Genomic DNA, 15,348 nt, shown 5'->3' with positions numbered 1-15,348 from the left:
TCCAGCCCGATCCTGAATGTCTACACTGCAATTTTATAGCCCCACAGCCCAAGCCCCATGAGCCTGAGTCAGGCAACTCAGGTCAACCATGGCCTCGCTGTGGGTCTTCTCTTCTCTCAACTAAACAAACCCAGTATTTCCAATCTTTCCTCTTAGGCCATGTTTTCTAGACCTTTAATCATTTTTGTTGCTCTCCTCTCAACTTTCTCCAGTTTGCCCACATCTTTCCCAAAGTCTGGTGCCTAAAACTGCACACAATCCTTCAGTTGAGGCTTTAGTGCTGAGTAGAGTGGAAGAATTACTTCTCGTATTTTTGCTTACAACACTTCTGCTAATACATCCCAGAATGATGTTTGCTTTTTTTTGCAACAGTATTACACTGTTGACTCATATTTAGTTTGTGATCCACTATAATGCCCAAATCCTTTTCTGCAGAACTCCTTCCTATGCAGTCATTTCCCATTTTTATTTGTGCAATTGATTATTCCTTCCTAAGTATAGCATTTTGCATTTGTCCTTTTTGAATTTCATCCTATTTAGTTTCTCAACCATTTCTCCTGTTCGTGAAGATAATTTTCTTGCATGATCAGACAACAAAAGACCATGGGTCTAATTCTCAATTTTGCTAAGCCCCTTTTGCACCACTCTGGCAGTTGAAAGAGGGTTCACCATAGGTATAAAATACATTTGTACCCACTTTAAGGCACTTTAGGCTGCCAGAGCAATGTAAGTGAGCCTTAACGTAACTACGAAAAAGGCCCTAAAATCTCATTCAAGGTTGCACTCTTCAGAGTAAGGGCAGGTCTATGCAAAAAAGGCTGCATTGGCGCAGCTGCACCCATGCTGCGGTGTTGCTATAGTGCTTTAGTGATCTCCCGTCGGCAGAGTTAATCCACTTTCCTGAGAGGTGGTAGCTATGTTGACCGGAGAAGTTCTCCCACTGACACAGTGCTGTCTGCATGTGGGGGTTAAGGTTGGTATAACTATGTTGCTCAGCGGGGTGGATTTTTCACACTCTGAGCAATGTAGTTATACCAGCGTAGGTCTGTAGTGTACACCTGGCCTCAGGGAGTAGGTGTGCAAGAAACTAGAGATTGATTTTCTCTCACCGTGGAGGCCTATGTCGAGCAGTTAACCCTCTTTGTGCTCATGCATAGCCTCCGTTCAGATTTGCAATGGAACACAACAACCTTGGTTGCAGGATCAAGGGCTTGAAGTGTGGTTGATAAGTAATGTTAAAAATGGCATTGTGGCTCTCCATGTTAACTACAGAGCAAATCTGATCAGTTTACAAATAAAAAGATTTTTTTTCCTAACTGCCACTGCACACTGGACTTGGGATCTGAAATTCAAGCTGGGTACTTCTTGATCACCAAGAATAAAGAACTTGCTCACCAAACTCTGCCCTCACTTACACCTCCGCAACCTCATTGTCTTAAAATTATGCCCCCAGCTATCCCAGTCTGACTCCATGTCTCTGATGGAATTGCAGACGTAACTTAGTTCCTGCGACTGGAACTTAGTTAACAGTTCTATTGATACAAACCAGAACTGAATCCGGCTCACTTAGCTGTGTTTGATCTTTAGGGCCAATAGGAGAATAAAGCACTTTCATTTTGTCACTAAAATCAGCACATCTAAACTCCGGATACTAAAAGAAAGCAGATCCATTGACTCATGTTGCCCTCGCACACTGGTAATTACTGGTAATTTTTTTCTGTATTCGCTTCTCTTTTTTTCTTTCTTTCTTTTTTAAGTAGACTTCGGAGGAAGTAGCTTCTATGATCATCAGGCTCAAGATCTCTGACTCAGAAATGAATAACCTTACAGACTATTGACCTGAAAAAACTATTCAGTACCCAGCCTGGAACAAAAGAGGAAAGGTTATGTCACCAAAGTAAAATACATGCTGTGAATGCAAAGTTGGAAATTAAAGCAGGTGGAAAATAAAAACTGAAACGACCATGTTTACTGAGCTATGCAAAGCTCCTACCCCCGTCCTTGCATTGCTAAGGATCGTCTGCCCACTCCAGTAAAATGCTTGCAAATGGAAATCTGTGAAATTATCAACTTATCTGCATTAATCACCTCAAAATGTAGATTAGTTTGATTTCATTTAAAAATGCCTCTTCACTGAGAATTCGTTTATTTAATGTAAAAAGCAAAGGAGTACTTGTGGCACCTTAGAGACTAACAAATTTATTTGAGCATAAGCTTTTGTGAGCTACAGCTCACTTCATCGGATGCTGTAGCTCACGAAAGCTTATGCTCAAATAAATTTGTTAGTCTCTAAGGTGCCACAAGTACTCCTTTGCTTTTTGTGAATACAGACTAACGCGGCTGCTACTCTGAAACCTTTATTTAATGTGTTTTTCAGCAAATCTAGTGATAATGTAGTTGAAAAGTGTCAGATGCATAACTTGGAGGGTGAAGTTCTTGGTTTAGTGTACAAAAACTGGAGTGTAAAACTGGAGAGACAAAGTGGGTGAGGTAGTATCATTTATTGGACCAGCTTCCGTTGGTGAGAGAGACAAGGCAGTGGCACTGTAAGCATCTCCCACTGTGGCCCCTAGCAAAGTGCCTCAATCCTGATGTGAGAGGTTGCGTTCAGTTATATGCTTTCAGTTCCAAAGGGCTCTGCTTTTGTTCCCTTCCACTTGGTTTTTGTGCCTGCTTAATCATTACAAAACAAGTCTTGAGCAAGAAATAGTCTGTTCTCATGATGGAAAGCACATTTAAAGAAAATGAAATCTCTGCATAGGGAACTTCTCCAGTTGACCGCTGGATCCTTGACTTTATAAAGCACGCGAGAACCTTTGCTACATCCAGACTTGGTAAACTTGGTCTGTGCTCTGTTGTCCTCAGCCTGGTCCGTAAGTGCAAAGAAGGAGTACTGTCTCAGGATCACAGCAATTTAACAGGTAATTTGCATATATGCTACGTGTATTGACTTATCTTACTTTCTCTGTTTTTCTCTATTTCTGCCCCCTCGTACATTTAATGCAGTGAAGGGTGCAGGGTCAACAGTCCCAAAGACAGAAGTGACATCTCCTATCCATAACAAAATAGACACAATGGCTCAGTGAGCTTCCTTCACATTGCCCTGCTCAATGGGACTCCACGCTATCCCAGAGGGAGCACCTCATGGGATAAGCGGGGGGTTAAATTTCTATGGCTTATTCTGTTCTTGGTCTTGACCAATAAGGGGGTCCAGTGGTGAGTATGATAGCTGCTCTTCTCTTTTAAAGATCTAGGAGTAAACGTTGGAAATGATCGGAAAGCAGATTCACAAATACTGGGCATACTTCACTGGTTTTCATAGAGTAATATTATTTGTGACTATTTGGAGGAATATTTCAAATATTGATTAAAATGTTTGTGTAGTGAGGTGGTGTGGCCTCCCTCCTGCTCAGCTGGGGCCAAGACACCAGAGGAGGCAGACAGACCCAGCTCGCTCCCGGCCACCAACCCTGCTGCTGAGCCCAGTGAACTTACTGCTGCCACAGACCTGTCAGGACTGCCGTGGGCCACCTATCCAGAGGAGGCTGGCTACTCCAGGTACACCCCGAGGGGAGGGGAGGGGAGGGGAGGGGAGGGGAGGAAGTGGCCCAGGGACAGCCAACCTTAGTCTGGCTATAACTCTACCTGAGGGACAATCAGCGTGTTGTGGCTGGGATCCCTCTGACTCAGTGGTGGACCATTCCACTACTCTTAAGGCTCCGGGTTGGGGACCGGTGGAGTAGGGTGGGACCAGACCCCACCAGCCACCCCACTCCTGGGGTGGCAGCCTCCCCTCGCCAGGTCCAGCAGCCTGGGTTTGTTGGTCGTCCGCTGGAGGTAGGATGCCTGACCCCTGGGTTTTCTCTGGCTCTGCTGCCAGAGCCCAGAGCTAATTAACTGCTGGCTTGTTCTGGCTCTGCTACAAGAGCCCAGAACTCATTGACCGCTGGGTGGGCTTTTGGCTGTATCATGAAGCCAGGGCTGATTGATGCCTGGATTTGCTCTGGTTCTGTAACGAGAGCCCAGAGCGAATTGACTACTAGGCTGCTCTGTCTCTGCACCAACAGACCAGAGCTGAGTGATTTCTGTGTTTACCCTATCTCTGCCTGCAGAGGCCAGAGCTAATTGACTGCTGGGATTGCTCCGCCCTGGGCTGATGGGTTTGGAGCGACTTAATGCCAGTGTTGGCCCTGCCCCAAGGGCCCCAGGCCATAGACTAAGGTGGACGCAGTCCATGCTTGTAGGGCCTGAGCACCCTAGACAGTGGGCTGCACAGGACGCTAACGCCTATGCTAATTCCCCTGATACTAGGTGGAGGCCCCGACAACAAAGTGAGGCGGTGCGGCCTCCCTCCGACCCAGAGGGGAAGGGACAACGGCACCACCACTACACTTTGCAATTCTGTAAATTTACCATGAAAGTTCTACTCTCTCTAAATATTGAAACTGATTCTCCACTGCCTTGCACCATAGCTGTCATTTTACCCCTCTGCAATGTGAGTGTTCCACAATGCCACGGCTGTGGAGAATTCTGTTTTGGTATACATTTTACATTCTGCACATGTGGAAATGACAAGATGCAAGGCAGTGGAGAATCAGGCCCACTGGATACATATTTGTGTGGGGAGAAAGCATAGGCACAAACACAGGACCTGCTGTGTGCCTGTGCCATTCCTTTGAGCTCTTCAAAGATCCTGGATTGTGATGGGAAGAAAGTAATACATTGTGTTATATGACATCCGTTTTATATCTTTTGCAGTTTAAGATGCTAACAGTGGGCAGTGTTTTACTGCTTCTGGTAGCAGCGTCTGTTGCCAACATAGGCAAGGATCCTACCCTTGATTCAGACTGGGAACGCTGGAAGACAATCTACCAAAAGCAGTACAGCAGTGAGGTAATTATCTTTGCATTCTAAATATTTATTTTTATGGTATATTGCACTAAACACTCATAGGCAGAACCATACCCACTACTACCTGGTTGATTCTTTTTACTGGTTAATAATTTAGTGGCCAAGACAAACAGAAGAACTGAATAGAGTTCTGGAGACTGAAATGTTCAACATCATGGTATATCTGGATTAAATATGATCATGAGCAGCTCCACAACGATTTATTAGTGATATCCGAACTGTGGTAAGGGTCACTTACACTTCCAGCTGAAGGTTGCTTCAATGTGCCTACAAAGTGCAGCTCGAGTTTGTGTTTCTAATAAGCTAATTTACATTCTTGGACTATACCACAAGTGGAGAGAAACATTCTTAATATTTTTCATCCAAAGCAATTATGTTTTGATCTGATTTCCTCAAATTCCTGTAAGGAAAAAAATAACTTTGCTCACTCTCAATCTGGTGTATATTTCCTGCCCATGGAAATTACCAGAAAGAAGCAGAGTGCTCCACAATATTTAAAAATTGTAATTACATTGTCCATGCTCGACAATTTAATGAGAACTGAACCCATTTTTTGCCTTATGAAAAATTTTCATTTCAAATGATTCATTTGATATTTTTCAATTTGTCACCTGAAAATTTTGAAACAAAAAATGTTCATTGTGTCAGATTCATTTTGAGATTTTTGTTGTGGTTTTAAAAAACTAAAAATTAGTCAAACGTTTGAAACGTCTGATTTTAGTTTTTTCCCTTTTCTCTATTTCTCTATTTATTTATTTATTTTTGCTACTGAATGTAATAATGAAAGATATCTTTTTTCTTTCCACTTTTTACTCTTTCGTTTTTTCCTTTCTCTACTCTGTAACTTGGCAAAACTTCTCCAACTTTGGAAAAGCTAGAATAGCATATTTCATTTTTCCTTTTGCCATTATGTAACTGTTGTAAAATGGAAGAAGTTTAAAAAGTTAGAGTAGAAAAGGGAAAAAGGAAAACTTGGGAGTCCTCTTTCCCCCAAACTATACATTATTCATCTTATTGTGGCAATAAGGGAAAAAAAGAAGAAAAGACGTGAAAATGTTAGAAGAAAAACAAAACAAAATGAAATTTCTATTTAAAATTAAACAAAAAAATGTAGTTTCACTGGGAAATTTCCCACTGGAAAATAATCACAAAAACAATTTATCCTGCCAAAAAAATTAATTTTTTATTAACCTGATTTTTGTGGCCAAAAAATGTTCCCATTTCTTTCATTATTTCAGGAGGAAGAGCTTTCCAGGCGCTTGATCTGGGAAAAAACCCTGAAAATTGTTACAGTTCATAACTTGGAAGAGTCAAAGGGAATGCATTCATACACAATGGCCATGAATGGCTTTGCAGACATGGTAAATTTCCTCATGCTACTTTGTTCTCAAATTATGTAGTGACATTTTAATCTAGGCATTATTATTTCAAGCTCTTTTTTTTTAAAGAAGTAATAATAATTGTAAAAAGATTTTCCCTCACCTTGGTCAGGATTGCTAGTGTAATTAATTACACTAACTAGTTACCTGTATTCTGATTACTTTTAAAAGTAAATGATCAAAAGTAATATGATCCTGAGGAGGTACATGGGCGCAGAGGGTAGTAACAGAGTTCAATGGCTAGGACACTGGATTGGGAATCAAGAGATCTAGATCCTGTTAACAATCCTGCCACTGAATAGCTGTGTAGCCTTAGACACCTGTAAAATGAGGATAATACTTACCTTCCTTTGCACTGTGCTTTGAGATCCTCAAGTAAAAAGAGCAGAGAATTGTTAAAGGAGTGGGCTTTGGATCAAGCCCCATTGAATAAGGAGGTGCCATTTTACACAGCCACTCTTTATAGTATATCTACAGTTTAAATCTTAGACGGTTTCTGCCATGTATTTGTCAACTGCTACAAAGTTGGCCAATTAGGGCACTTGCCTGACAGCAGTATGACCAGTTACTGATTTAATATACTCTATTCCTTTTTTAATTTTTATTTTAACAGACATCTGAGGAAGTAACGGCTACAATGACAGGGCTCAGGGTATCCGACTCAGAAATGGATAACCTTACAGTTGATTGGCCTCGAGAAAGTATTCAGGATCAGGGCCCAGACTGCATAGATTGGAGGAAGAGTGGTTATGTCACCAATGTAAAGAACCAGGTGCGAACTCAGAGGTGGAAATTACAGTAGGTGGAGAATGAATATTGCAAGCCACATAATTGCAGAGTAGTGCAAATCTCCCACCCCCTTCCTCACATTGCTGAGGAAGAACTGCATGGTCACAGCAATACAATGTTTTGTAAATGACATTCTATGAAAATATCTATATATCTGCATTATCCATGTCAACATGTAATTTATTTTATGCAAAAAACATGCCTCTTCCTTTGAAGTTGTTCATTCAATTTAATTTATTTTTTAAATAACTTTAGCATTAATGTAGGTGAAAAGAGTCATTAACAAAAGCAGAGAATTAAATTCTTTGCTCTTATACAGAGAAGACAGAGTACGGCATAGGCAATGGCAATGCAAGCTTCTCCCCTGCTGACCTCCTACCAACATGCATCAGCCCTGATCTGAAAGGAGAGGGGATGGTTGATCTCAGTATCAAACATGGAAGTGTTTTTTGTGGGGTGAACACCTATCAGCTAGGAACTGGACCGAGGTCACTAAACTCAATGGCACTGATTTGCACTACACCCGAGCAGTGCTTGAATGTAGTGAAGAGTGGTGGTTGCAGGGAGATAGTTGTGCCACCTTGAATCAGGACTGCTGGATCCTGCTCTAATTTATGCTGTTGTGTAAAGGATGGCACTGTAGGAATAAGACCCTTTATGCATAGGATCATTAGCCATACTGGAGTTCAGCTCCACTACGCTGCCTCTTGCCCCTTTCATGGGGTTGGGGAGGCAGCTATACCATCCAGCTCTTCATCAGCAGACATTCCTCCTACACAAGGAGAATTCTTTGTTGAAAATCTCTGGCTGGTTTAAGGCCACTTTGTGCTGCAAAAGAACCTGGGGAATCTGGCCCAATTCACATAAGACACTGAATAGCCATTGCACAGAAAAAAAAATGTCACTGTTGCCATTGACTGGATTTTAACTGTCATCTGAAAAGCTGCATAACCCATTTTCAACTAAGACTTATCATTCCAATACTTAATGTATCCAATTCATACTGCTTCATGGGTTGGGTTAGCAAAAATTGTTATCAAACTCATTTTATGGAAGCTATATGTCTCCAAGAATTGCAAGTAGACTAGCTATATTTACTTCTCAGTCCGTTAAAGATACCTATCTCACAACTGCATTGTGTCCCTCACTCTTCTCTCACTTATGCTGCTGTAAATCAGGAATAATGCCGGTGGAGTTACCCCAGTGTTGCTGTCTTAAATGTATAATTAAGCTATGAATGACACCTGCCATAACGTTTCTCCTTTTTTGTTGTTGTTGAACCTTACAATGTGCCACAGGGATCTTGTGGTTCTTGTTGGGCTTTCAGTGCTGTGGGGGCCTTGGAAGGACAACTGAAGAAGAAAACAGGGCGTTTGGTGTCACTTAGTCCCCAGAACCTAGTAGACTGCTCCTGGAGATATGGCAACCATGGTTGCAATGGAGGCTTTATGACTAAAGCTTTCAGATATGTTATGAACAACCGTGGCATTGACTCAGAAACGTCATATCCATATGAAGGTCAGGTGAGTATCACCTTAGCCAGAGGTGTTTCTTTGGGGAGGAAAAACATTGGAAAAGTCTGTATTTTACCATAAACTGTTTTATCTAAAAGACAAATCAGGGGGAGGACTCAAACCTCTACTTTATACTATGGTTATATTAACATATTAATATATTTGGGTTTTTTCCTTCTTGCTTGCTGCATATTTTAACTCAATTTAAACACACAGTGATGTCTTTTTTTAACATCATCTAGAAAAAATTAGGGCCTTGAATATTCCACAATTTTGTGGCTGCAAAATTTGCAGCAGAATCCATTCCTTACCACAGATCTGGGTTCCAGAATATAAACTTTCATTTAACAACAACAACAAAAAAATTCTATATGTTTATAAAAACCTTCCAAACAGGACCCAAGTGTAATCCTAATACCGTGTTGTCTTCCTGAGTCTGCAGAGTGCTTGAAAGAACAATTCCCAGAGAAGTGTGAACCACTTCATTCATAATTATGGCAATTTAAATAAGCATTAACTATTTCACTGTTGATTATTTTAGCAAACATATGTAGCTAATATGCTTTTTTCACAATCTTCAACTGTTTCCCACAACTTTTGGAGTGTCCAAACCCCAAAGCTGTTCACTAGCCAGCTGCCAACACTTCCAGCTTCCTATTGACAACTTCTACCATGCAATTATGTGATATTAATTTAAAAAAACCAAACACTGTTGCATACTGAAAACTGAAAATGCAGTGGGGGAGCCAAATAAACTGGACCTCATTTTCCATTGCCTTGCACCTTGTGTAGTCATTTGCAACTGTTCGAAGTCAATGCAAATTGGGTCTACAGTGATGTCCTTTTGATCTGGTAGAATTGTTTGCCAACTTAATACTGACTTTGCACAGGTATAGATGACTACAGAAGACAGGCATGATACTGCTCTACGTTGCCCTGGTGTAAACCAACAGTAAATTCACTGAAGTCAGGAGAGTTACTCTTGTTTAAAACTCATGTGAGAGCAGAAACAAGCTTGGTGCAAAGCACTGGAAAATCAATAAGATTGAATTTAATATTTAAATAAACACCAGGGATATTGTACTATTGTCTAGTATATTTTCATATTTAAAGGAGCATCATCTACCTGAATTCTATTCAATTTAATATAATGATAAGATCAGATAAGCTAGCTGCATGAGGCCACCTGCCAATTTTTGTGGTTTTGCAATCATTTTCCTATTTTTTAAAAATGCTTTTTGTCAGTCTTGTTGCTCTGTGAAAGATTCACACAAACAACAGGGGTAACTGACTATACAGGGCAAACTGTGAAACAGACTACACATAAAGAGCTGACAAATGTGCAAAGCAAACAAACTGTAAAATAGAAAAAAATCTTTTTTTCTGAAATCTTTTACAATTATAGCCATTTCAGGTGTTACCTTTTGTAACAACGGGTTTAAAACAATTCGGACAGAAGAGCGATTGTTTTGAAGTTGACATTGTTTATTTAATTAAATTGTATCAAACACCACATTTTGAATGTTACCTGTATTTGTGGCAACATTTTCAGTGTAAGTGCCACAGATAGTAGGAAACCATGCCACTGAATCAGAATTTATATCCATCCTGTACATGGGGCCCTGGAAATAATGGTGCCATTTCATATACCAGCATACCACAGAGTCAGATAATTTTGTAATATATTGGCTAATACATATATTCTGTACTGGCATTTACTGGATGGAGTGTGTCAAGCTAGTACATGTGTGTACAGTGAACAAGTTGTTCGCAGTGGTGTTGTAGCTGTGTTGGTCCCATTATAAATTGTTAATTGCCCACTTCCTCTTCATGTGTTAACTCCCTATCCTTAACAATCTCTTTCACCATGTATTTAGCTGTGACATTCTAATTACCTTTCCCAGACCTGGAGAAGAGCTCTGTGTGGCTCAAAAGTTTGTTTCTTTCACCAACAGAAGTTGGTCCAATAAAAGATATTACCTCACTCGCTGTGTACAGTGAAAAAGTAAGTTCTATTTTCTGGGATGAGCTAAATTACTGGAAAGGAACTAAAACACACAAACAGATCTGAATAAACCAGTATGTTATATACCTCTGGGCTGTTACAGGATTCTGTTAATTAATGAAGATGATAATATAACTTGGCATTAACTTACCTGCCATACTTATTGTGCCCTTATATCTCTGTCTGCCACCTTCTACAGAACAAGAATTGCCGTTATAAAACTTCTGGACGGGCTGCCACCTGTGTCAGCTATAAAAGCATACCTAAGGGAAATGAAACTTATCTTGAAAGGACAGTGGCTTCAGTGGGACCAGTATCTGTTGCTATAGATGCAAGTTTGAGATCCTTCCATCAATACCACAGTGGTAAGCAGTTTTCTCTTTCCCTGTATTTTCTGAAACCTAAATAGTTCTTAACAAAATTAGAGACAAAGACCCTGAATCAACAAAACACAAACCTAACTTCAAGCATGTGAATAGCTCCACTGAAATGAACAGAACTAATTGTCACGGTTCAGGGCAACTGCATCTGTATTTTTCCTCAATGGTCTAGCAAGGGTACCATTCTCAGGCTTCCAGCTCCCCAGCCATTGCCTCTCTTGGGTGCAGACACATGTCTCTCTCCCTTCTTACTGGGTTATTTCCAGGATGCACACAGTTCCCTGCCTTCACTTAATTATTCCCAGAAGAAATAGGCTCCCCAACCATACCTGCTTGCTTTCTCTTCAGAGACTGATAACAGAATTTCAGAGTAGCAGCCGTGTTAGTCTGTATCTGCAAAAAGAAAAGGAGTACTTGTGGCACCTAAGGCACCTACTTCTTGATAACAGAATGATTGTCAAAAGTTATAAGTACCACACAGTTCTTCCTATGCAAGCCTATTTTATTCTTACAGTAAAAAGCATTACAGAGAAAACACATAAAAAACAATAAAAGAACCTACATGCATATTAATAAGATCACCAGAATTCACCCCAACAACCTTAACATAGATTCTGGCAGAAGCAGTCACTCAGATTCTGACCCAAGTGGATTCCTTGGGCTACAAGTTCATCACAGCTTCAGCTCAGAACAAGTGCTCTCATAATGTGTTTAGTCCACTTTTTATAAGGTGCAGTGTCCTTCATCTGGAGTTTCCAAGAGTAGGTAACTGGTCTCTCCCCAGGGTGTAGCTTCAATAGGCAAGCTCAGGAGGGGATAATTTGCATTTCCCTCCTCTCAAGTACAGTCTAGGAAATTCACTTTACAAGTAGTATTCCAAAAAGTATTTTGAAGTTCCATACAATCCCACAATAGTGCATACATATTTGCATTTTTAATACAACTCCAAATATGTTAAACATAATTCAGTAAGGTTTAACTTAATTCAATAAAGTTTATACATGTCAGTCTGTCACACTGCTCACATGCCTAAAGTGAAGTACATGCTAGTAAGTGGTTTGCTGATTCAGGGTCGAAGAGCAGCCCTGGAAAATTTAAGGGGTGAGTTGATTACATTCTGTAAATATCTACATGGGGAATAAACATTTAATAATGGGCTATTCAAACTAGCAGGAAAAGGTATAACAAGATCCAATGACTAGAAGATGAAGCTAGACAAATTCAGACTGGAAAGAAGACATGCATTTTTAAGTGAGTGTAATTAACTATTGGAACAACTTATCAAGGGTCATGGTGGATTCTTCATCATGGACCATTTTTAAATCAAGATTGGATTTTTTTTTTTTAAAGATATGCCCTAGGAATTATTCTGAGGAAGTTTTACAACCTGTGTTATACAAGAAGTCAGACTAGATAATCACAGTGATTCCTTCTGGCCTTGGAATCTATGACTCTATTAAATTATTGGGGGTGAGGAAACATCCTACTTAGAAATAATTCTGCTGATATACTAGGGGCTCTCTGACTTGAGGAAAAGATGTAAGGAAACCAATCAATCGTCTTCCTGTGTGTGCTCCAGCAGTGAGAGAAGCTTGGGAACTTAAAAAAATTCATCTTAACATCTGGTCCTGCAAAGCCGATTTAGAAGTAGATCCATCAACTTCACATAAGAAAGGATTACAGGGTCAGATTCCCAAATTGTTTTTGATTAGACTAAGTGATGAGGCTACCTCCATTTACAGCATTGGTGAAACAGTATATCCTGTACCTGTGAGGTTCAGGTTTCCAAAACAGCAACCCATTGACCTGTTACCTGTTTTAGGAAAACGGTTTCAAAATCAAATGCAGATTTGCCAATTGTATCTTTATTCTGTTTTATATCATTTTTACATCTCTCTTTTAAATGATTTAGAAACCTTAAGTGGTATATATAGTTAACCTATGCAACCATTGGTTTTTTTGAACTGTCACCCTTGTCCTCCCTCCCCACTTCTGTCCTACAGTTATATACTCATTCATTAGCTCTTGTTTTAAATTAGGCCACAGTCCAGCAATGAGCTCCACATGGGTGTACCTTTGTACTTGTGAGGAACTCATTGCAGAATTGGGGCTTTAGACTGTAACCTCTTTGGGACAGAGACTTTGTCTTCCTATGCGTTTATACAATGCCTATCACAGGAGCACAATGCTCCTGATTGGGGCTTCTGGGCACTGCTGTTTCATAAATAAATAAATAAAACATTTTCAGGTGTGTACTACGACTCAGAATGCAGTTCCTCACGTTTAAACCATGCCGTTCTTGTTGTGGGATATTGTGTGGACAAAGGTGTGCCATACTGGCTCGTCAAAAACAGGTAAGGATGAGTTTTCTTTAATTAAAATACCTTTACTAAAAATTCTTTAAAATATAATTTCATCTTAAAGAATTGGTTTAGTACTTTACAAGGACAGCATCAAAATAAATAAAATATGTTTTAAAAGTCTTTAACTGTTCTGTTAGCCATATCTCTGATTATTAAAAATAAAAGAATATTTTAAAATTCTAATTTACTTTTCACTATTAATTCTGTTTAGGTTTTGCACATGACAGGCAGCTTGACACAAACTAGTTTAGTTAATTTCATTCCCTTTCTCTAATCAGTTTTGCTTTCTGATTCTCATGGACCAGCACAAGGTTAAAGACTTTGAGTTTCAAAAACAGAGAGGAATAGTTCATTCCAGAAGACAAGTGTATACATTTAATTTTACTTGAAATTTCACTGAACTTTTTCAATTACAAAAACATGTATTCATATGATTTATTATAGACCTAGATTTTGGCCCTGAACTCTGACATTATGTTTTTTAAATGATTTCCAATGCGTAATAATGTTGATGTATTGCTGGACTAGTGGCCTGCAAAGAGGAAATAAATACATTGTGTGGGTCTGAAGTAAAATATGAGATAATTCTGCAAAATTCTCAAATGCAAACCAGACAGATAATAATTATGAAACTAATGGGCATGCCCGGTACTCTTTTCAAAAAGGTTGTGGAAGTCTTTTCCCCATTTTTAGTCTTTCTTTGAGTGTGAATGTGAGCTTATTACCATTACCCAACTATTGAGCTTTAACAGGGTATCTGTGTTCTGACAAAGATAACAATTATGTGTTTATTGATACATCCCTGTCTGCAAAGTGAATTCTGGGTATGCTTATTTGTATTTCTTATTATTTATAATACACTTCTAGTGTGCAATGGTTTCAGAGAAGTGCTGCATTCTGAGTTCTAGGAGCTCACTTTTATTTTTGCTAAGGCTTATTTATGCTTAATTTAAAATCTTGCTTTTCATGGAGACCTCTCCTTTTATAAAACATTCAGACTCTGATCTGTAAAAGTGCTCTGCATCTCTAGTTTCCACTCAGCCACAACTGAAAAGGAACTGTAACAATTAAATTTTGTGTCAGGAACAGCAGTAACAAGATTTGCCCTGCTAAGATGGTTATACTATAAAAAGTCGATAGGACCCCCCCTCCCAAAACAAAAAATACCAGGGAACCTGTATTAAGATTTAACATTATATATAAAAACACATATATTTTTTGTTTCTCTTCTGCAGCTGGGGAACCAGATGGGGTGATCAAGGTTATATCCGGATGGCAAAAAACAGAGGCAACCTTTGTGGAATAGCTTCATTTGCCAGCTATCCACTGATGTGAAAAATAGACTTAATCCTGGTGGGCAGGAATGAAGAGTCAAACATGCTTTTAAATTCATTTTGTTCTGAGTTCCCCAAAGAACTGTAGTCTTCAATAAATAAGTCCTGTCTTGAATCATACAAACTTGATGGACCCCAAAAGACCTGTTAAATGCAAGAACAAAAAACTACTGTAAGAAGAATCACTGCTTGCTATATGACAGGTTTCAGAGTAACAGCCGTGTTTAGTCTGTATTCGCAAAAAGAAAAGGAGTACTTGTGGCACCTTAGAGACTAACCAATTTATGTGAGCTGTAGCTCACGAAAGCTTATGCTCAAATAAATTGGTTAGTCTCTAAGGTGCCACAAGTACTCCTTTTCTTTTTGCTTGCTATAAAACTTCATGAGTGCTAGTTATAGCCCTCTTGACATATTGCTTTCATGTTCCCTAACCAGCCTAGAGTTGCTTTCAGAAAATCATCTACACCAACTACTTCAGCCAACTAGTCACATGATACTGGTTCTCCTTGTTTCGTTAAAAGAAGTTAAAAACATATTAGGAAAGCATCTAATATTACTTTCCTATGTAGGCAATTGCTATTAGTGTCACAAACAGGAGTGGAGGTGGGGCATGTTTTCACAAATTGAAGGAGATGTGTCCTCAAAACAATCTCTTTATTAAGGTATGGTCCAC

At 39.5% G+C, this 15,348-nt stretch overlaps 1 protein-coding gene across 1 annotated transcript; it reads left to right on the top strand.

Annotated features, from left to right (window-relative positions):
- Positions 1-4,764: 4,764 nt before the first annotated feature.
- LOC144279453 (cathepsin K-like) lies at positions 4,765-14,811 on the top strand. Its single transcript, XM_077840965.1, has 7 exons — positions 4,765-4,893; positions 6,150-6,272; positions 6,904-7,062; positions 8,378-8,602; positions 10,798-10,963; positions 13,227-13,332; positions 14,577-14,811. Exons 1-7 carry the CDS (start codon positions 4,765-4,767, stop codon positions 14,674-14,676), a joined length of 1,008 nt encoding a protein of 335 aa, XP_077697091.1. The 3' UTR covers positions 14,677-14,811.
- The last annotated feature ends 537 nt before the right edge of the window (positions 14,812-15,348 follow it).

Source organism: Eretmochelys imbricata, chromosome 24 (genome assembly GCF_965152235.1).
Source record: "Eretmochelys imbricata isolate rEreImb1 chromosome 24, rEreImb1.hap1, whole genome shotgun sequence".
Taxonomy (NCBI): domain Eukaryota; kingdom Metazoa; phylum Chordata; order Testudines; family Cheloniidae; genus Eretmochelys; species Eretmochelys imbricata.
Note: the sequence above shows the minus strand (reverse complement) of the source record. Positions and strands in the feature narration are given on the sequence as shown.